Here is a 22,830-nt window from a genome sequence, read left to right on the forward strand (position 1 = left end):
ATTGAGTCAGATAGCATAATTGGATTAACCTTTTACATTTGCAAATTCCCATATTACGTGTCAAATGAGAGATTTCGAGACCTCATCTAGTTTCTCGAACAATGAAGTTTCATTTGGCCCTTCCTCGCCCCGTCATTCATCTCGAAACTGGCCACATTAGTTAAGTATGTGCATCATCACAAACTGGAATCACCGCTTCATACAGGTATAAATCGTTCTTCAGTATATCTGCTTATGAAATAGGAGATTAAACCTAAGTATACTTAGCTATACTTTGTGTTAAGTAGGAAGTGTTTGAATAGAAAAGCATTAAACACATCAAGTAGACCGTTAGAAAATTCGAGGACATTACACAAGAATAGAGTGACCATTTTTTATATGAAAACCATTACAGCTACTGCTTCAGGGCTTGTATGGGTAAAGACATAATAGGGTATTTTAGTCTAGATGAGAAAAAAATTAAAAGTGTATTACAATGATTGTTTAGAGGAAAAGCAATCGGGAAATGTTAGTTTCACTTCGTAAGGTACATAAATATATTTTTTATTGCAGTTTAAAGTTTTTAGGTTTTTTTATCTGTCTTTGAACACTACGAAATGTCGCCGCCATGCTAATGACGTCATTACGGTAGTCAACAACTTTTAACCAAGTGTTTCTCATATTTATATCCACTGGTACTTGAATCCATAATTTGTCTGGTGTTTTTACACTAGTGTTCTCACATTCAGAAACAACACACCAACGATACGGAGCATAATTACTCATTATTAAAATTTTCAATACATATCAAAATATGTATTACTGACAGCTGTAGTTTGTTTTTTTACGTAATGACGTCATGACCAAAAAACAATCATGGCGTCCGTTGTGTGCCGCGTTTTCGCGAAATACGCGCGAAATTTGAAATTATGATAAAACAATTAATTTATATTCGTACATAACGTGAGAAAAAAAAATATTTTTAATTTTTTAGAGATATATTAAGACTAAAGAATTTATTTAAGATATATTTCAAAAATGCATGTAATACCCTATTTGAAATGAATTTCAACTCAAATAAACCAGGGTGTTTGTATGGTAAAATTAGTTATGTGTATCAAGCACACACACAACATGAAGTTTGTTGTAGACCTACGAAAAACAGCCATCGTAAAATCTAACCTTCGTCCGTCATGAAAAGTTTATAAGATACACTTTTGCTGCAGAAATCTAAACGCTTCGTTAAAACAAAAGCGTTCTTTAAATTCTTTAGCAAATGCTATTCTTCCCTACAAAGAACAGTATTGCCACCATACTTAAAGTCAATCGGTTCGGCATGAAAAACTTACAAAAAAAAAACCTGCAACGAAAATAAGGGTACTGAATAAAAGACGGGTGTTTAAAAAGTTATGTACGTACGTATGCTACGTTCTAGCTTTCCCGTGTGGATGGTCACCCCAACCGATATCCCGTATCGATCGCGAGTGAGACAACACAGAGGCAGCTATACCTCTGCCCTTCTCACGTTTGGCGCATAAACATGAAAACACGACCTTATTTACTCTTATTCTCTCCTAAAACACCGTCTGAGGTCCGAAACCTCTTCAAAAAAGCGTAAAATTTAAGTAAAGTTATTCTAAACAGTGTGTTTTGATCATTTCAATCAGGAAAATGTAGTGAGTTCGTGAAAAACTGGATTTTCATCGAAAGTGGTGTTAATTCGTTATTACGCTGCGGCAATGGTAAATTATATAATTTATTACTACTCTTCTGCTTTATAAAACCGTATAATATTCACTATTTTTCAATTTTATATCCTATCATATCGATAAAAAGAATCAGATTTTTGCATACCTATACTTTAAAGATAGAAATGCGATACTTGCCGAAAAATTATTTAAACATTATTTAGAGTGCATATTATGTAGATAGATGAACTCGCAGTATTTGTAAGATACAATGAAAAGCTTCGCCGATGTTCTGTATATAATTTTCAGAATTGCTACTGCCATGTAAATGATAACAGTAATTTGCTCTCTGTAAGGATAGCAATCCGAACACATTAAATCATGGGTAGGTTTCATAAGCCCCTTTCTTAAGCGCTTCTGAACACGGTGGTTTTAAAGATTCATAGATTAATGTTATCCTTTGGAAATTAAAAATATACTAAATTGGAAATTAAAAATATTTTTCTCGACTAAAAACCTTGAAATCTTCGTATCTTTGCATCTTTTACAGAGACACGAAGATGTCTGAGCGGACAGAGCGAAGCAAGATGAGCAAAGCTCTGGGCGCGCTCAGTGGAGGGGAGGCGTGCGGGGCGCGATGGACCCTCGGAGCACTCCTCCTGGCCCCACTGGCTGCTGCCAACTCCAGCTATTGCGCCGTGCCCGCTGTCATGTTACTGGCTATTTTTATAACCATTGCCAGTAAGTTCTAGCCGCAAATTCAGCGCAATATATTTTCCGCTTCCTTGCCTGCCTGTCACTCGTTATACTGATGCAATTTAACAGTTCCCGCTAAATAACTTAGTGACTTTGAAGTTTGTCATTTGCATTTCTTTATTCTTAAATAAACGAAATGAACTTTTTACAGCGTTTACATGTAAAGACCTCAAGAAACTGGCCGAGATACTACCACCACCTAAGACATCTAGAGGCCGTCGGGAGCGCAACGTCCGTTCTTTCGCAGACTTCATGGCGATGTGGATGACTTTCCTGTCACACCTGGTAGCTGTGGCTATATGTGCGCGTATTCTGAGCGCTACGGCAGACCATGTGACCGGCGGACGCACGAGACGGTGGCTGTTTGGATATGAGACGCGAGCCCTGGGGGAGCCCTGGCCTGATGTCCTCGGGGTCACTGTCGTAATGGTCGTCTGTGCAATGTTCATGTGCGGACTAGAGGTACCTACATACTCTTAAAACCTTCTCCCTTGTGTAACTGTCAATAGTTTTGAAGTAATTGTGTAACGGTTATTAGATTTGTTGAACTATAATTGCAATAGTTTCGAAACTTCGATATTTCATATAGGTATCAAAGATTGTCGTAATCGATAAGTCCCATAAATTGTTCGATGATTGCTGTAGAGCTACCCATATTTCCAAAGCTTTAATTCCATTCGATAAGAGAATGATACATAATCTGATAGTTCACACGCACTTTTTTATTGTGAATATTTTCTATGATTGTTGTTAAAAAAAACTTCCAATCCTTCTCATGTTAATATTTATTGATCTTATCATCACTTTTCAGGAGAGCATGATGTTCACCTTTATGCTGTTAATTCTGCTGTACATATTTAGCCAGTTCTTCGCCATATTCGGTCTAATTAACTTCGATATTGCCAATATCAATATGCCAATACCGATCACTGTATATGAGGTAAGCAATATTGAAGCAAAGTTACATATCATGGCCAATTAAAACTATCAAGATGATTAAAAATTCAACAATACATATCATTTCAGCTATTTGCAGCAGGTGCACCAATATCTTATGCCTTCAATGTAATACTTCCCAAAGACAATGGAACACTCAAGAAAAATCTTTTTCTCATGATCGGACTACCCACAATAGTACTTTCCGGATTATGTTTCCTCTACACTAATATGCTAAAAGGGTAAGAAGATACATTTGTTATTGTAGTTAAAAATTAACCGGTTAATGGTTTCGTCATCCGATACTATAAATTGGTATCATCAGGTTGTTCCATCTTCCATCTGCCCACTGCATGTTGTATCTAACATTTCATCTAAGTATTAGTCATCTTCATTTTATTGTTCTGATTTTAGGAACAGTATCGATGCAGCCTTGCCAGTGACTACTCTACTAGAAGCAAGGGCTGCAGGCTGGGTCTGCCCAGTATTGGCCGCTGTGACCGTGGCCGGCATTTGCCTAGCCTTGACTGAACTGTGCCCCTTACTTTTCACTGTCCTAGTGGCACTCGCTTCACCCGAGTGGAAGGTGCTAACTAGGTCAATGACGTATGAGAGCACTACCACGGGCAGTCCAGTCCTTGCAGTTTTCACCGCTGGTTAGTATTTTTGTGTGCTAATTACTTGCTGTAATAAAATCAAATTAGGTGAAATTACGCAATAACGGCTAAGCCAGGCGTCGACGTCCTGCCAATTGGTAATAACGAGCGAATAAATCAGGGATGATGTCATTTAGCAACCCAACCGCGATACTCTGTAGGATAACTGGTTATCGCTTAATCACGTAACTACTAACTAGAATTATCAAATTACAGTCCTGATTCACATTTGTGTGGGGGAAGACCTTAATTAGTGTATTACTTACAGGAAGTTTGGCAGCGATACTTGCGTTTGCGTGTCCCCTGTCACATATGATCACTCTGATGAATGCAAGCCACCTGCTCGGGATATCGATACAGGCGTTGCATTTTATCATCATGCGAACTGTGCCTACAGCCGAACAGAAGGAAGCTGGAGGTAAGTCCCTCTCTCCAAGTATTGGTCCGATGGTTCTCATATTCTTGATTTTCAACTTTTACGCTGATGCTTTACAGATATCGAATACAAGCGCTTAGGAAGGGAAGCCGCGCGAGGATCTAAAGCTTCTGGAAGCAAAACAAAACGTGGCCTCTGGTTCATTCCCTCTGCTATTCGGCACACTAAGACTTTGGAGAGTATCAAGTCGAAAGTTACCAAAGGTACAGTCAAAAACTACATCTGCGTCAAATATTTCAGTTGTCTATATTTCTTTATTTTGAACAATACTAATCATGAATATAAAAATAATTATAGAACTGCAACATGTTTTTAGTTCAACATCTACTTTCCGCCTTTCAGAAACCGAGGAAAGAGAGTGCCTTCTCCTAGATGAGTATGCAGGTTGTCCAACGGAAGAGAATGATCCGACAAGTAGCTGCAGTGGCGTGCCAATAGCCACTGCCGAAGTAGATGTCATATCTGACGCTGAAGCCAGCGAGCAAGAGATGTCTTCAGGCGACGACTCAACAGACATCGATGCTGTCGTCAAAGAATATAGGGACAGAATACAAGTAAGTGATATAATCAGCTCAGGAACATTTATTACCTGCTTGCCACTACTGGCTGTCCGGTATCATTGATATTCACAAGTGTTCCTATATACAATCAAATACAAAAGATGTTGCAACAAATGTATCTAGATAAATATTACAGTGACACTTCATGCATAGTGTAGCACTGTGTAACAATATAAAACTTCCTGAACCTCAACGAACTCATCCTTTTACCGTAGCTAAAAGTAAAAGACCCCCTCTGTTTTAGGTGGTGACTTCGGTACCTGAATCTACCGCACCGTCTCCACCATGCGTGCGAGGCTCCCGATGGTCGGCAGCTGGTGCCGTCGTGCAACTCATCGCTGATGCTCTCATAGCAGCCGCCTTTTGTAACGAAGCCATCAGGATACCCATGTTCGCTACGGGGATACCTCGTAAGATTTTTGTTTTGTTGGTTTCACTACCTTTTTAGAATTATAGTCCAATTTTATTCTGGTGAAGTACTTCCCTCATCACTACATAGTATAAAACAAAGATTGCTCTGTCCCTATATACCTATGCCTAAATCTTTAAAACAACGCAACGATTGAAGAGGAAGGTTTTTATGCATAACAAAATTCATTAAATAGTAGAGAATATTTAGTATGAGCATTGCACCCGAACGAAGCCGGGGCGGGTCGCTAGTTAACTATATTTTAACATTCTAACTTATATTTGTACTGTAGTATGGCTGACTGGCACCTTCATCTGCGCGTGGCAGCCCGCTCACAACCTGGGTATGAGGAAGGCGCAAAGTATTCAGGGACCTATAACGATGCTGACTGCGCTACTATTCCTGACTCCGTTGCTACTTGATTCGTGGCCAGCTATTACACTCTTCGCAGGCGCTGGTGAGTGATTACTTGGTATTAGAAAAAGGACCATATTTACCTTAGTATACCTATTATGACACCGTATTTATCGGTTTCATACCTAACCTAAAAGAAACTTTCTGGTCACATAGGCCAACAGGATCACCGAATAAATTCATAGACAAATAATGAATACAGAAATACAGCTGTTTTCTAATTTTATGTTCATAATTCCAGGTGTAGTGATATACGCTCGGTGTGAGCGTTGGTGCGGAGACCTGGCGGTGCAGCAAGCTCGCAGCCACATGGAGAGACGCAAGCTCAGGCCCGTGTCGGCGACGGTCCCGCTCAGCGGCGCCCGTCTCACTCACATAGACACCGTGTATATAGCCAGGTAATGAATAAAATTACGGATGTACCTACGAAGGTTTGTTATTATTACCTATATAATACTCTTTCATGTGAAAACAGCTGAACAGATTATACATTTTGGTCATAATGTCTTAGGTACACTACTAACTTTCGTTTTCTCTGCTCAAGTACTTTCCGCATATTATCCGTCCGAATTAAATAATTATTATGAACTTAACTTCTAATATTTTCCATCGCCTTTCGAGATGACATGAAGATGACTCGGACACGAGTCTGGATAATTTATTAGACGCGGAGGAAGAGGATCCCGACGGTGAATGACAGCAAGCTGAAGCAATCATTATCATCGCTCCTTAATCATTTCATTGTGATGTAATCGGAAGAAGCACAAGCTGACTAAAGGCCGTACCCAATAATGTATCTGTCTGTTGTTTTACTTACTACAGATAAGAATTTGACATTACTTGTATGGAGCCAATGTCAAAATTGTATCTACAGTAGGCAGACAACAGATACATTATTGGGAACAGCCGTTATGATCTTCAAAATGCAGGTCGATTGATTGCAATCATCACAAATTCGTACATTAGCGTGCCATGGAGGTTTAGCCAGAATTAGGCCGGTGATAAAATGCTGTTATTGTCTTGACTAAATAGCTAGCTAGTTAGTAGAAAAGAATGATAAAATTAACTTTTTAACGTTTTGCTAGGTCCTGATTTTAGAAATTCGCTCTTAAGTGACTTACAGTCAAATAAAAAAATTACTAAGTATGAGTCATCTCTCCAAAAATGGAATACTTAGGTGAAAGATTTAACTCATAGTGTAAGACCTGATTAGGAAGCATAAAACCTTAGATGTTAAATATGATACCTATTTAATATTCATGATAGATATTACACCATTTTAAAATCTTAATGTAACAAAGGCTGCCTTTCAATTAATTATTGTGTGTAGATAGAACTGCCTGCTTATAGCTTGGTGCAAACATGATTTCCAAAATTGAATCATGATAAATGTTATGTAAAATTCGTAGATACATGATTGTTAAATAAATAATCATCCGTCCATTCCGCCATTGCCTGATGCAATTAATAACGTGTAAGTTATTATAAGAAAAAAAAACCTTGTATTTTTTCACTACTATTCATATAAATGTAAGTTCAAATAAATTGTAAATAAATCGAACAGATTTTGAAGCAAACTTTGAGTCGCATGCATATTAGCATTTCAAATAAATAGTTACGATTACGCCTTTAAATCTAAAACTTTTGAACTAAAGTACAGTTTGCTTGCAGTAATGAAATAGCGTTGTTACTGTACGTAAATCGGCCTATACGATGTTATAGAAATAGTGATTTATCGTGATTAAACAATAAAAATGCTGATTCGATTTGCATAACATTTGTTTTATTTCAAAGCAAGCAGTAACAATATTAATTTATAATTTTATTTTTCTAACAGGTGCATTCTATATATCTTCTCTGCCTCCTTGTCTTCAAAGTCTGGTGTGAAAGGGACATCAATCACTTCTTTGAATCCTTCATTATGGGATGGATCAACATATTTATTCCTAAAACAAAACATGAAATATTAATTAAAATGGGATTACGAATTGGTGTATCTATTAACTTATCGTTTGCACGTCGGTACCGATAGCCAAATAATTATATTAATTGATCGTCCAGGCTGCCGATAAGACGCTTTTAAAGAGCCTTATGAACAGCAAAAATGTCTATGTTTGACATTAGATAAATAAGTACTTAGCACGGGACAAATACATAAACATGTATTTATGTACATTTTAAACAGTACATCTTTAAAATTCAATCTTCTGACGTACAAACTTTATACTGACTGTTAAAATAGAAACGCGATTCGAAGCTATCCGCGTAAATATCCTACTGGTACTACATACCTACACTTACGTGTTTCATTTTTAATGAAGTAGATCACGAAAAAATAGACTTAGGCATGTCATGCACTTACTTGTAAGTATGATAAACAATGTCATTGACTGGAATGTGGTTGATTTTCATTAGTTCTCGGAATTTGTTGTTGTGTTTCGCGTGAGCTATGCTAGCCGTCATCTTGGCACATCGGCAGTCTACCTTCATTTCTTTAGCGAGCGTCAACCAGCGGCTGCGAGACTCTTTGTCTGGGTTAGTGCTGTCGACAATTACACTTTTTCCTCGCTGGAAATGTAAAAAATAAAAACTTGCAGCAGTGTAACAGGACGTTTATGAATACCTGACTGACATCAGCTAAGGAATGAGTGCTAAATGTGTCTGTTACGTGATTTTAGACATTGGTGAATAAACTACATAATTCATATAATTATTACAGACACTAAAGGTAAGCCACTGAAAAGAGTAATAGTTTGGTATCTAATTAAAACTAACCTGAAGCAATTTAGTTGCCTCAGCAGCACACTTTTGCCATGACCCAAGAACATCCCTACATACAGCAACATAGTTATGTCCAGATTTATTTTCAATTTGCCTGGCCAAAAACGATTTTCCACTACCAGGAAATCCAACTAAAACCAGTATCTGGAAAAGATATTAAATTACTTTATTTTAAGTTAGTATATTTTAAGTTCCATTATTTATTTTTTCATTTGCTACCTCTTTGTCCTTGCCAATTAAATTATGATTGAATGTTGAAGTACTGAGTTCTTTTGGATTGAAATCTGGTTTGCTAAAGGGAACATTGGTAATAGAATGGCCCAAAAAAAATTGTTCAGGCGTGTAAAATCTAAGGTTAAGATTTTCTGCCATAAGTTTATCAGCCATAGAGTGATCTTTCTTTTTCCCTGGAGCCCAATTGGCGACCCTGCCTGCAGCATCACCACAGTAAAAGCTTTCAACCATATCTATTTCTAAACCATCATTTTTCTGAAATAAAAAAAATATCTTACATTCTCTTATCATGAAAAGTAACTATAGAAAGCCCTTGCAGGGCTGTGAAGCATTTATACCTGTTCTGATAAAACTTTCCACATTCCAGTAGTTGGTTTCCTATAAAATCCTTTACCCGTAGCTATGTACACTTGAAAGGGAACATCCAGCTTAGTGACAATGTTTTCAATTTTCTTTTTGAAGTCTTCAATCTTAACCCGCCCATTACCTATTGGTGCCTGATTACTTAATATCACAAGTTTGTACCCCTGTTCTAAGTGCTCTTTCAACTTCTGCTGTATTGTTGGGAAAGCTATTTGCCAATCATGAGTATCAACAGGATGCACTTTACCAGACTTAGTCTTGATTAGAGTACCATCCATGTCAAAAGCTGCTATTTTATGGCTAGATTTGACACCTTTTGAAGTGAACACATAGAGTTCACCTCTGTCAATCTCCTCCCAAATACTTTCCATAGCTGATTTTATTTTTTTAGAGACTTCTAAAACAGGATCTAGTTTGAAGCTTTTTCTCTTTCTTGGTGACTCTTCATCCTCTTCTAGTTTTCGTTTGGCACCCGGCTTTTGTTTTTCACAGTTGTCCGGTGGCGGGTCAAACTCTATGACATGGATATAGCTATTTAGCAAGACTTCAATCCTGGAGCCATGTTCTACTTTATATTCTAGATGTCTTGTTAAAGCAAACCCATCAAGACCGGAGGGGTTCACTCCCAGCTGTTTTACTACAACTATGCATTCTTCACAGTCGGCTTTCAGAGATACTGAAAAATATTCACAATCAATACACATCAAACAAAGTACTTGTTAATTAATGTAAAATTAAAAATATCACTATACCACACAGAAAATTTTAAGTATACAAGTATTGTCATTAGAACCTACTAATTAAGTTATCCACGAAGATAGTTTCCTATACAGTACTTTTTTGAAATTTTTGAGAGCTCTGCACCCATATTTACTTTAATCAATCAGATTTTAACATAGGTACTATTAAAGTTTATTTATTTATTTTATTTATTTATTTATTTCCACCAAACATACACTATTTTTACAGGTGCCACCCAATGCAATAGCGTAGTTATTTCTACATACAGTTGAGGTAATTTATTTGAAATAAATATTAAACACGTGAAATCATTACATTAATAACAAACTGCTATCGTCACACCACACATAGATCATACGCAAAAGTAGAATACGCGGGTCGAAGAAATGAGAACTGTATTATCAAATTGAGAATTATTAAAGCGAAAGTAGTAGGTATAATAAATAGGTTGCTATCTAAAAACAGTGAGAAAACTTTTTCAAACTCGGACGATGCGCCACCTTGGACTTTCCCAGACATAAATTTACTTACGTTGCTGACGAGAACAAGCCTGGTCCTTAATTTTTGTTAATTTACTACGACCGACTGTTGTTTCTACGTTGTGGAACAATTTAATAGGCGCATGGGTATCCAGTAAACATTTTAAGAAACAAGAACGCGCTACCGGACTCATTTCTTAAATCGCATACGCATAAAAAGCAATATAACAATTGAATTATTGGACCAAGTTCATATAAAACTCGTTTTAAATTAAAATACTAACATTTTGCATTTTATTTGTATGAAAATTGGCACAAATTCGATAAATGTTTTGGCTGTCAAGCAATCTGACTGATCTGTCAGTGTCAGTCAGCTGTCATGAAAGAAAAAAAAACTATGTTTTGTTTATGGCCTAGAGATTAGTCCATGCTGCTGTTAAGCAGCCTCCACACTACTCGCGACGTTCTCAGCTAGGTACTCGGAATGTTGATCGGAATAAGAATATTTATTTGCGTGAAACCTGGTTTGACATAGGTGTTACATTATGATGTTGTTCTGAATGTTCCGCCCGATGAGACACGAGCATACGGAGCTTAGCGAGGCAAAGTTAGTCGAAGTAGGTCGACGTGATCCTCCACCGAAATATTATAGATGGCCATGGCCTTCACACCCCCCGAGCCCTCGTATTCGGTCATTATTCGCCTAAAGCCCCCAATACACATTGGCCCATGCGTGGCCACTACATGCCATCACCAATGTGTACAGAGGGCTTAACCTCAGTTTTTAGCCTCGGCCTACTTCGCGTCATTTTGGAAGTTGCCATATAAAATAATTAGAACATGACAAGAATGTCACAAAAAATTGACGCTTTTGACAAAAGAACAGTGACATTTTTCCAATCGTGTTTGTGACATTAGGTGGAGTGCTCGCATCTTTTAAATAATTATTTTCTTACGCTAAACGTAATGAATTAGGAATATATGAATGGTCAAATACACTTGCCTGATTCAGCAGCAAAGTACATCTATTTATTTTGTATAGATTGATATACTGTCGGCCAAAATTAAGGTTTGTTGGAAATTCTTTAACAGAATCTAATTCAATGACGTGTATTTGTTACATTGGTCGTGTCATGTGGATTTATATTAATTTCCAATCAATTTCCAGGCCTTACTTGCTTCAGTCATGCCGATTACAAAGCGTAAGCAATCACCTGAGAAGGAGGATTTAATTGAAAACGGCGATAACCTGTTAGAAGGTGGACGCAGTAATATCAAAGGAGATGAATTAAATATTGCTGTTTTGTTATTTCTTTACACCCTGCAAGGTATTCCATTAGGACTCGCGGGCGCTGTGCCCATGTTACTCCAAAATCGGGGCATAACCTACACCCAACAAGTATGTATACATTTTATGTCACTGCTTTTAATCAATCCATTGTATGAACTTAACTCATAAAGCCTCTATGTGGTTGCGATACCCGTAAAATTGCACAGAACTGTAATTAAAAACTGTAATGAGATTTTTTATTGCTGCAAATGTATTGACCTAAGTAATAAAACTGTTTGAATTTTAAGACTGAAAATCAGTAATTTTAATATTTATTATTTTGTATTATTTCTATTGTTTATTTTTTAGGCAGAGTTCAGTTTTGTCAACTGGCCATTCAGTGTGAAATTACTATGGGCACCTATTGTGGATGCTTTATTCTGGCCCGAATTTGGTCGAAGAAAAACCTGGCTGGTGCCAGTTCAATACCTCATTGGAATTGTGATGATCATCATGTCATCCAGTGTGACTGGGTGGCTTGGCTCTGATGAAGAAGCCCCTTCTATGACAATCCTGACAATGTCATTCTTGTTTTTAAACTTCTTGGCAGCGACACAAGATATAGCTGTGGATGGATGGGCCCTTACCATGCTTAAAAGGTATATAAACAAATAAGAAATAATGCCATATGCTTACACCAGGTAATATTATTAATATAAATAGTATTGTGCTACTACACAATACAATTAATTTATATTGTAATGTTGAATGTGCCAAATAAATGTTATTGGATACAGTGAATAAATTAATTGAAGCTTAGTTTAGATCAATTTACACTCTGACTAAGATGTCAACAAGCATAATGTTTGATTAATGGCTGAGTCAAAAAAATAATTACTATAAAAAACCTTACTTAATAATACATTATAATAATACCTAACAATACCTTAAACTGATATATTCAAGATTGTTTAAATTAACTTTTGGTGTAATCCAGTCAAATACCATCCAGGATAGTAGCACAAATCATGATGATTATTCAATTCCTTATCAGTACCTATTTATTTCCATATGATTATATACTGATATACCTAAGATAGCAATCACTTCTCAAATAATTAATAATTAATTTTCAGATGTAACGTTGGACATGCCTCAACATGTAACACCGTGGGTCAAACCGCTGGCTTCTTCCTTGGATACGTAATGTTCCTGGCTCTAGAATCTCCCTACTTCTGCAATAAGTATTTACGATCGGTGCCAGAAGACAGCGGTCTCGTCACGTTGGCCAGCTTTCTTCTCTTCTGGGGATGGGTGTTTATTATCACCACAACGTTGATAGCAATATTCAAGCATGAAGCCAATGATTCTGCGAATGCCAAAGAAAATACTGTGAAAGGATTTAGTGATGTTGTCACCGCTTATAAGCAGTTGTATACTATTATGAAGTTACCGTCTGTACGCACATTGGCCTTGGTGCTGTTTACTGCTAAAGTATATAAATCTTTACATCACCTCAGTTTTACTTCTTTTCGTTCAGTTCACTTTGATAACAATGTATATGTTGTTTAAATGTTTCAGCTCGGATTTTGCGCAAGTGATGCAGTGTCAGGGCTAAAACTGGTTGAAGCAGGAGTGCCAAGAGAAGATTTGGCTCTACTTGCTGTTCCATTAGTCCCAGTGCAAATTATTATGCCAGTGGTAAGTATTATTCATAATTTATCTAGACTATTAGCTATCGCCCGCGGTTTCCCTCGCGTCTAGAGGGATATATTGCCACACATGGATGAAAATAACGTATATATTATTCAGATAAATAAGCTATATTACTACCAAGTTTCATCAAAATCCATCCAGTAGTTTTTGCGTGAAAGAGTAATAAATATACACACATAAATAATCACAAATATCCTCATCTGTTGTCTCTATTAAAATTTCACTACCATCACTACCTATGATGTGAGTAGCTTTTACTTAGATAAAGACGAGTAAATAACATGTTAAGTAAACGATTATAATATTAGTGTCTTATTATTTTAGTTCTCAACAAGTCAAAAATAACCAATTTATTGCCTTTTAGATCTTAGCGAAGCACACAACAGGGCCGGCGCCGCTCTCGCTATGGTTGCGCGCGTTCCCCCTGCGGTTGCTGGTGGGGCCACTGGCCGCTGGTTTAGTGGCCCTCACGCCTAATCTGCTGGGCCAGGCAGGCCCCACGTACTCCTATCTGTTCCTGCTCATGCTGCTTTATATCTTCCATCAGGTATGTATATTAAATTATCACTGCCAACTATACTTACTATTATACTAAAAACAAAGTACACCAGAATACTGTTTTGTCACCATGCTTTTGTTTACTTAATCCATTTTTATAAAAAACGGATTTTATTTTTTGTATCTTGTATTGAAAGTTGGCAACACTGGTTGGGCAATTGGCACATAATGTACAATGTCTTAAAAAGCCTTATAGACCGCCAACCCCCCGGGATCTAATAGAACCAAACATTGTATATTGCACTATTTTAGTTTGAATATTTTTGCTCCAGTCTTTAGTATTCTTACATTTTAATCTGTATAATATAATTATAAAAAGATCTTTGGTTGTTTCAGACATGCCTATACTGCATGTTCGTGGCTGTGATGGCTTTCTTCGCCAAAGTGTCGGACCCTGCCGTGGGGGGCACCTATATGACCTTCTTGAATACTATGTCGAACTTGGGTACCAACTGGCCCAACACTCTGGCACTCTGGGCCATTGATCATCTGACCTACAAGACGTGCTCGTTACCAGCGCTTGCTGATAACACGTGTGCTAGCCTCGCTGAAGAAAATGTAAGTAGAATTTATCGAAATACAATATTATATGACTTAAAAATAAATAATTGAAAAAAAAACCACATAGAATAAAAATGTGCTGATATAATCCAAAAATAACTATACCTACTGAATGTGTAATTGTCGATATCAATGACTGCAGAAGACAATTATAAAACCCCATACATACAAGTAGCATACCGATAATAATGTTTTGTTTTTTTCCTGTCCACAGCTATGTAAGTCAGAAGGCGGTACATGCAACGTGCGGATCGACGGCTTTTACATAGAAACTGTGCTGTGTCTAGTGGTCGGCTTCATATGGCTGCAATGGGGCCGGCCTACCATAAACAAGCTCCAACGGCTACCCGCCTCCGCGTGGCAAATCAGCCACTTCAACAGATAAGACTGAATCTCGCTATTCCAAATATGTATATAATGTAAAGATTTTCAGGTACATACGTCTTCGTATTTTACTCAGGTTACCGCTATTCTGGAGATTTTTGACGTTTTACGACCGTTCCCAATATTCTGTCTATCCGTTGATTTCCATACTAGAGATAGGAATTTGACATTTCTTGTATGGGGATAATGTCAAATTATATTTTTAGTAAGCATAATAACAGATGGACAAAATATTGGCAATGGTCATTAATAACAACTTGACTTGGACAAGGAGATGTATTTAATTAGTTCGAATTTAGCAGAAATTTTGTTTGTTTGACCAATAGTATTAATATGATTCCATCTTTCAACACAAATAAATATAGCACAATTTTATTGCAATTAGTGTGATAACCCCATGTATAATTTTAGGTGCAGACCTTATACAAAGCAGGGTGCATAATTTGCCTGTTGAGGCTGCAATAGTTATAACTTTCTTATGAATTACTTTATAGTTCAAAAAAATATACACTAAACTTAGGGTGCTGTACGTTTTTGACTACCTACCATACTTTAAGATTGAGAAAAAATCTTCTGTTGTTAGTTTTAACATCTTTTGCTTTTAAAATCATGTCAAACAGCTAGTTAATCCCGTATATGTATATTGTTATTTATGTGGATTGTCTACCTTTGTCCTAAAATAATTATGACCTACCGATTTTTCATTCATACAAATGATGATCCTCAATTAATACTCCTATATTTCAAAGTAAATAAATAAAAGACTTGACTTTTTCTAACACGGCTTCGCGAAAGCTGTATTTATGTACTTGCCCCACTATATAGTATGTATATTTTAGTATCAGTATATGCATTGTACGCGCGTTTTTACAAAACTCAAGAGTTGCAATAAATTATTCCAATAATAATGACACTATATATAATTTTTGTATAGTCGTCAGTCGACGTATCTAGGTAGAAGTAAGTTAGTATAAATAAGAATTTTAGTTTATTTTCCATAAGGATGTGTGATTTTATTGTTTAAATATTATATTATGTTGAACTTGATTAAATTAAATTGTTGTCTATTATAAATTGTTTACGTCCAATTCTTAATGTTTAAGTATTACTGTAGCGTTTAACGTCTATGAGTAAGGAATATCATTATGTAGTTTCGTCTGCAGTACAAATTACTATTGTTTCCTCAATTTTCTGTATAATATATCTCTTGTATAAGAACTTTTGTGTAAATATGAAGTACAGGGAATAACAGGAATGCAGTAGTGACGTATTATTATAATTTATTTATGTACACATCAACACTTAAAATATACAATCTTTTTAACAACGATGCTGTAGTTCATTTATGTAATTTTGCGCCATTAGTATATGTAGGTACAAGAAATCCATACATGTGAAGACATTTACGTAATAATATAAGAGTACACTTTGTGCTAAGTTATAACTTGCAACTGTCATAAATTCTAAAATGTATATTTCTAAAATAAATTCTTTAAAAACATAACCAGCCAGGCATTTCTGGGAAACATTTTCTACTAAAACTATGTGAGGATAGATTATTTTGTGCATTCATACAGTTTTCAATAAAGCATTTTCTTAAACAATTTCAAAAGATCTGGAGTGAATATTATTTTGTTTCACTTTTCCCCAATACCTCAATATATTTTATAATAAATTTCGTTAAACTTCTATAATTCAAAATTCTTTTGTAAATTTTGTTGAAACAAGTAAAAAAGCTAGAAATGATTGTAACGTTAGGCACTCAATATGATGAGTCGTCTCAGCATTCTGCCTTTATACAATAATTGACCCTGTTTGACATCAATATGGCACTATGAAATCAATTTTGTTTGATAATAAAACATTTAATTTGATTCTTTCATCAAATGTTGTAATTTCATTTTTTTAATAATTTGGCTAGACTCTAGACCAGTGGGTTCCTAACCTTTTAGTCACGAGGGACCATTTTACCAAAAGTTTGTCTTGCCGGGGACCACCCCATTGGTTTGCCTTCTAGACCAAGTGTTTTCGACCCTCTAAATGCGTTGTGTCAAAAATAAATAGCTTTCCTACACATTTAAAAGCTTAGGACACTAAATAGGCTTACCACAATTAAGCACAAACACAGTCAAATCCATTTGAGAGACAACAAATAAATGAAACCATAGAATATGGCTGAATTAAATTAATACGCAACAAGTTCTTATATGTAGCCTAATAATATCCTTTATAATTCTACTAGAATAAAATTTTCGTCTATAATGTTAATATGTGGGCATAAGTCTTACCCAATCACACTGTAGCTATTTCCGTTACTTAAGTTAATGTGATCTAAGTATCTTATGCACTGATCTACACATTAGTTCCTAATAAATAGATTGAACTTTCTGATTCATAAATAGATTGAACTAAAATAAAATTATATTTGAGGCGTTTTTTGATTACTTAGCTTAGACTAATCGAATTACATAGTTATGCGATATTAATTAAATAACTTAAGTACAAGCACAAAAATTACGTTAATACTCAATAAGTCGATCGCTGTGTTAAAGCGTAGAAATAAGAATTAGATTTCATGATACGCCCATAATATACCTACCTATGTACTCATCTGTCCATTATCTCGCCGAATTTTGATCACAGTGATTCGTGTATAGATTGTGGCTACACCAATATTCAAGCAAATCAGTTCTAGAAAGCTGGCAACACTAAGAAAACGTACACATTTGGTTGTTTGTAAGTAAATTTAGAATCACGGCTCGCGCCTGGAGAGTTCGTCATCACCTATTATGGGTTTGCGGTCGTCTCCCTTGCTGCCGCGGGCGAAGCGGCCGACTCGGCGGGCGATGGCGCTGGTCTTCTCTACCGCGCCCCATCCGCCGCCGTGCCCTCCGCCGCTAGCTGACCGAGACAGCAGGCCCGTCACACCTTCACCCAACTTACTATGGTGGATCCCGTACAAGAAGTATAGGAGTAAACCTAAAAATAAAACAATCGACATTAGCATTTGTAAAGATTACATATCATCTAACAACTTGTTCACTACTGTATACAATTCTCGTTATAGATCGATCACCTTTTCACGATAAATAGAATCCACATAAATCTATACAGAAAAACAAAAACGACTATTGTAATCAGTCAGCAATGTTAATATCTGCTGGTAATGAGTGACACCTACATAATGAGTCTAGACGGAAAAGTTTGAACAATTTGGCACGTGAAGTATGATGACGTAGAATGTAACTGACCGAAAGTCATCCAGATAGCGAAGCGGGCCCATGTGAGTGCGTTGAGGTTGATCATCAGTTCTACGTTCAGCATGACACTGACAGCTGGGAGCAGCGGGACCCAGGGTACGCGGAACGGTAGCCGAGTGGGACTCTGTTGATGGGCCCATATTATCACCAGACCTGAAAATATATACGTAAACAAATAAAGATGTAGGTAGGTACATTAATTAGTTGTCTGTAATCACGCTTTTAACCGATGCTAATGAATTCACCAAACAAGGCCAATTGCTGTAGGTACCTATTTGGTAATCGGTCTAAACTTAAGTCTTTTATGTAAGTTGTACGAAGTACTTAGCTATAAGAACTGAAAATTAATGATCTTAGGTGCCCATATCTGTATAGCTAATACAGTTTTTTCATTAAGTAACATGTATTCGAAATGGCTTTCTAAACGTACCTAGGTAAGAAGTACCTAAATAAAAATAAACTTACACGCAACAATAATAAAGCTGAGGACAAAATCTGGGAGCAACGCCCACAACCCAGCCGGCTCAGCTAAGAAGTGATTATGGGCACAAAGGGCAGCTGCAGCAGCCGTGAATGTGTAGACGCAGCTCGTGACAGCGGCACCCGGGGCCCGTCCGCCTGCCAGTGGCTCCAACCACGCGTACTGCGCGCGAAGACGACCCACTGTCAAAGCTTCAAACATCTGGAATTTTAATACAATATGGTTTTAGTGGTATGACTTAACATCTAATAGAAGTTCACGTGTAAGAGCAGATCAATTCTTTAAATACCTCAGAAGAAGATGAGCCCCCATCAGTAGCCGGGGTGCCGGTCGCAGAACTATCTTCTCGGTCACCAGGTGACTCCAACTGTGGTACTCCGAAAATCTTATCATCTGATGGTGGAACGGGACGGTAACGCAATATGATAACGGCAGCACTAACTATAGTGTACGCTAGCAGAGTTCCTATCGACATGAACTCAACAAGTTTTTCCAGATCGAACAAAAGGGCTATTAAAGCCGAAGATAGACCTGAGATAATGAGATTAACAATCGGGATTTGTGACTTGTTGTTAATATCGCTGAGGAAACCGAAGAGAAGACCATCTGCCGACATGGCATATAAGCAGCGTGGTAGAGAGAAAAGGGATCCTAACAGAGTGGTGGTCATACCACACACCGCTCCAACCGCAACCGCGTACTTAGCCCAATCCGCGTGAACTGCGCCGAGGGCAGCCGGTAATGCAGCATCAGGGTTAATACTCTGATATGGAACCATTAACGTCAAAGCTAAAGCCACCAAAATGTATCCAAAAGCAACAAGTGCCATTGATAGGATAGTGGCGATGGGAATCGAACGGGACGGGTCTTTCGCTTCTTCACTCGACGCTGAGATACTGTCAAAACCCACGAAAGCATAAAAGCAAGTGGCTGCTCCAGCTAACACGCCACTCACACCAAAGGGCATGAAGCCACCATTCTTTTCTGACCAGTTGCCAAGATCGGCGTAATAGAAACCAAGGAAAATCACAAGAGATATAACTAAGAGATTTAAGATAGTAAGACCGTTGTTTATATAGGCTGAAGTTTTGACGCCAACAGCTAAAATAAGCGACGCCACAATACATATTAGAAATGCTAAAACGTCTGGATATCTGCTTAACAGAGTTTCGTGCATTTCCCCTGTTATTGAAATAGTAGCGTTGCTTATTGCACCATCTAACATTGCGTCTAGATACCCGGACCAGGCTCTGGCTACCGAGGCGGCTCCTGAAACAAAAACAGTCATCACATTTGGTCGTGAAAAGATTTAGCCAGTTACCCAACGAAAACAATGTCTTGTATAATCTTACCTATCATATATTCTAAGACAATGTTCCAACCTATGATGAACGCCCAGAATTCACCAATACTGACATAAGTATACGCATATGCACTGCCTGCCCTCGGAATTCGAGTTCCAAATTCAGCATAGCAGAGAGCGGCTAAGGTAGACGTTATTCCAGCTAATAGGAAACTTAGGGCTGTTGCTGGGCCGGCCATGTGCCGCGCGACAGTTCCCGTCAGCACATAGATACCAGCTCCAACCATGTGCCCCACACCTGGAATCAATTAAGACTGTTTTAGAGCACAGGTGTAGTCCACTAATGGACATAGTCACAAGTAAAGCCTCACATTTGGGGACTCGCAACTGATGGGCACAACGTTTGCTGCTGGGTCTCCCTACAAAATATAGACACAAGAATAATCGATAAAAGCTTCTGTTTTCAACAGTTTTCAGAATTATATAATAAAAAAAAATAAAAAAAAATTCTTTATTGGCATAAATATGATTTACAAATTAATGAGGCCCTGACTCCTGAGCTAGGTACAACACCTGTGTTACAGGAGCCAGTGTCCACTCCAGACATTTATGTGAGCCAGTTTTTATGCAATAAAATTAATTAATTAATATCATATGTTCTGCAAACATTCCTACGAGACCAGCGATAGAAATATCAATAAGCTCCAAAGAGGATTAGACGATTAAACATGCTACGCTGTATTTTACTTTAAATTGGAAACTACAACATGCAGCTAGGTTTTACAACTAGGTCAATGCAAAAGAAATGCATTTATGAATACTCACCCAGCAAAGTAATATCCAAGGTTGTAAGACATCGGTTCAATGGAGTGTCCATCGAGTCGCCGTAGATAGGCTTACGGCGATTCATTTTGTGGCAAAAGCCAGAAAGTACATGGCCCAAAATCTTATGCCTGGCTCCCGGCATGTTGCCTTTAATGGAGAAAAACACAATATAAAATAATTATTAAATGAGAACTATGACAAAGGCATTCGAGTAGATAGGTAAATAAAGGTAAGGAATGTCGTTGATGTTTGACCAATTTCTCCTGACGACCAAACCAGTCTGACTAAATACTTGATCGCCCTATTTAGTTATATTCGTTGCGATGCAATTGAGTACAACCTACGACATTGTCTACGGCGTAAGTTCTTAAATTATATGTACCTACCTATGTAGGTAGTATGTACTATACAAGGAAGTACCTACCTGGTAATATTTTCTAATGATAATGATAATAAATACGAATTTATTATCTTGAATCTACGGGAAAATAAGCTATCTTACTTACCCAAGTTATTAATATACTGCGCGTAGAAATTTGTGAGATGGGAGATCTATATTGAGTATGTTCAATGCACAGATTCCAACCACACTCCACTAGCTTTGTAATTTACATTTCATACGTAGTTGTACGACACATTTTTTTAAATTCTGGTCTTATTAACTGTCTCAGTTCACTAGCAATAGTTAAACAAGGTTCTGGCAATGGTGAAAAGCCAGCTGACGATATTCGCGTGAACTTAGTTCTATATTACGCTGAAGATACGACGGCGCGCGCAGCTAATCGATTTCTTGATAGGAACATAAATATAGTATATTTACGGTGCATGTTTCGAGGACTGTACCATGAAAAATATGAATAAATTAGTAAAAATATAAATTTATGTAATAAAATGCACTATCTACAGTGCGCATTTTGCGTGCACCTAGAATCCATTCTTTACTTTTTTTACTTAAAGGTACATAGGTACTAAGGATAGGTATCTATAATGTAGGTATATGGGCATCTTGGTAGGCATAAAAGCTTACTTAGATAGTCAGTTTTACCTACGCATATACCTACATATGCAGGTACCTACCTAAACTATTCAAAGTTGGCGATGTAATATAAATGACTCATTTCATAGCATTACAATAATGAGGTCATAGAATCACACCTTTGAAGAACTGCAAATCAACATTCTGTCTACTAGTTTACCTGAAATCAGTCCTATAGGATTAATTCTGACTCGTCTCTCAGAACTCAGGTAGATCCAAGAGTACAACTAGTAGAAGTTTGACGCAACTACTGAACTGATTTTTCCTTTTCCGGTTACTTTTACTCGGATGCAGAATATGGTTCTCTAGGGACGCGGGTCAAACCGCAAGTCACTTTGTTGCATCAGTAATGGTGTGGTGGTATCTTTATCTACCTGACAATTAATAAAAACTGCGAGTGAGGAAATGGCCCAGGTGGGCGCCAAAATCAAACGATTGAAGATATCGGTTGAGCTGCTGTTAGCAAAACAGCGTGGAGCAGGCCGGGGAGTGAAATTTTATTTTTTTGTTGTTGTTATATTTATATTATTTCTATTTTATAATGGCATAAAACTTTTGACTCGAAGACCGTTTTTTTGTTGGGCGCCAATTTCACATTTTGCACTTTACCTCAAAACCGTTGTAAAAATAAAGGATAGTAGGCAAGAATGTAGCTATGTACCCAGTTTCATGCTAAAAAAATATTTGAAAAAGCTCAAATTGTACTTAACTAGTTGAGTGACCTAGCCACAAAACATTTTCTCTTCTCCGCTTTAGTGGCCTAATTGACCGACCAACTAGCTCAACAAGATTGGGGTAAACACGCAAATTTGACTTGATCCGGTCCTTTTGTCGGCATTATGGTATGAAATGAGCCGCTTAACTGACCTTACAGCAACTCCCTCACGAACGGACGAGTTGGATAAAAATATGTAGTTACAAGTATAAGTATGTAGGTACCTACCGACCTAAGGAAAAAGCTAACAGATTCATAGTTGTAGAGGTTGCGCATATAGGCTTGCCTT

At 37.3% G+C, this 22,830-nt stretch overlaps 4 protein-coding genes across 6 annotated transcripts; 2 read left to right on the top strand and 2 right to left on the bottom strand.

Annotated features, from left to right (window-relative positions):
• Positions 1-1,466: 1,466 nt before the first annotated feature.
• Positions 1,467-7,605, top strand: LOC110374772 (uncharacterized). Of its 2 annotated transcripts, XM_021332635.3 has the most exons (13): positions 1,467-1,721; positions 2,218-2,408; positions 2,575-2,885; positions 3,235-3,363; positions 3,450-3,601; positions 3,774-4,015; positions 4,284-4,433; positions 4,511-4,654; positions 4,794-5,005; positions 5,256-5,421; positions 5,713-5,877; positions 6,076-6,232; positions 6,456-7,605. In XM_021332635.3, the coding sequence occupies exons 2-13, from the start codon at positions 2,228-2,230 to the stop codon at positions 6,457-6,459; spliced, it is 2,013 nt and encodes a 670-aa protein (XP_021188310.1). In that variant the 5' UTR covers positions 1,467-1,721; positions 2,218-2,227; the 3' UTR covers positions 6,460-7,605. The 2 variants fall into 2 exon arrangements, with proteins under 2 accessions (XP_021188310.1, XP_021188311.1); XM_021332636.3 differs by lacking the exon at positions 6,456-7,605 and having other exon boundaries at positions 6,076-6,236.
• LOC110374775 (uncharacterized protein F21D5.5) lies at positions 7,596-10,792 on the bottom strand. Its single transcript, XM_021332639.3, has 6 exons — positions 10,485-10,792; positions 9,188-9,888; positions 8,835-9,104; positions 8,610-8,759; positions 8,197-8,402; positions 7,596-7,780 (listed from the first exon to the last, which is right to left on the bottom strand). Exons 1-6 carry the CDS (start codon positions 10,624-10,626, stop codon positions 7,657-7,659), a joined length of 1,593 nt encoding a protein of 530 aa, XP_021188314.2. The 5' UTR covers positions 10,627-10,792; the 3' UTR covers positions 7,596-7,656.
• Positions 10,793-11,311: 519 nt separating this feature from the next.
• On the top strand, positions 11,312-16,548 carry LOC110374778 (acetyl-coenzyme A transporter 1). The gene is made up of 8 exons (XM_021332641.3): positions 11,312-11,501; positions 11,601-11,831; positions 12,072-12,361; positions 12,839-13,196; positions 13,284-13,403; positions 13,783-13,965; positions 14,313-14,534; positions 14,752-16,548. Exons 2-8 carry the CDS (start codon positions 11,619-11,621, stop codon positions 14,920-14,922), a joined length of 1,557 nt encoding a protein of 518 aa, XP_021188316.3. The 5' UTR covers positions 11,312-11,501; positions 11,601-11,618; the 3' UTR covers positions 14,923-16,548.
• LOC110374771 (cationic amino acid transporter 4) lies at positions 16,185-21,570 on the bottom strand. 2 transcript variants are annotated; one of them, XM_021332633.3, is made up of 8 exons: positions 21,297-21,570; positions 20,791-20,937; positions 20,337-20,384; positions 20,015-20,263; positions 18,952-19,931; positions 18,647-18,863; positions 18,173-18,334; positions 16,185-17,900 (listed from the first exon to the last, which is right to left on the bottom strand). In XM_021332633.3, the coding sequence occupies exons 2-8, from the start codon at positions 20,930-20,932 to the stop codon at positions 17,674-17,676; spliced, it is 2,025 nt and encodes a 674-aa protein (XP_021188308.1). In that variant the 5' UTR covers positions 20,933-20,937; positions 21,297-21,570; the 3' UTR covers positions 16,185-17,673. The 2 variants fall into 2 exon arrangements, with proteins under 2 accessions (XP_021188308.1, XP_021188309.1); XM_021332634.3 differs by lacking the exon at positions 20,337-20,384 and having other exon boundaries at positions 21,297-21,568.
• Between the last annotated feature and the right edge of the window lie 1,260 nt (positions 21,571-22,830).

This window comes from Helicoverpa armigera, chromosome 8, assembly GCF_030705265.1.
Source record: "Helicoverpa armigera isolate CAAS_96S chromosome 8, ASM3070526v1, whole genome shotgun sequence".
Taxonomy (NCBI): Eukaryota; Metazoa; Arthropoda; class Insecta; order Lepidoptera; family Noctuidae; genus Helicoverpa; species Helicoverpa armigera.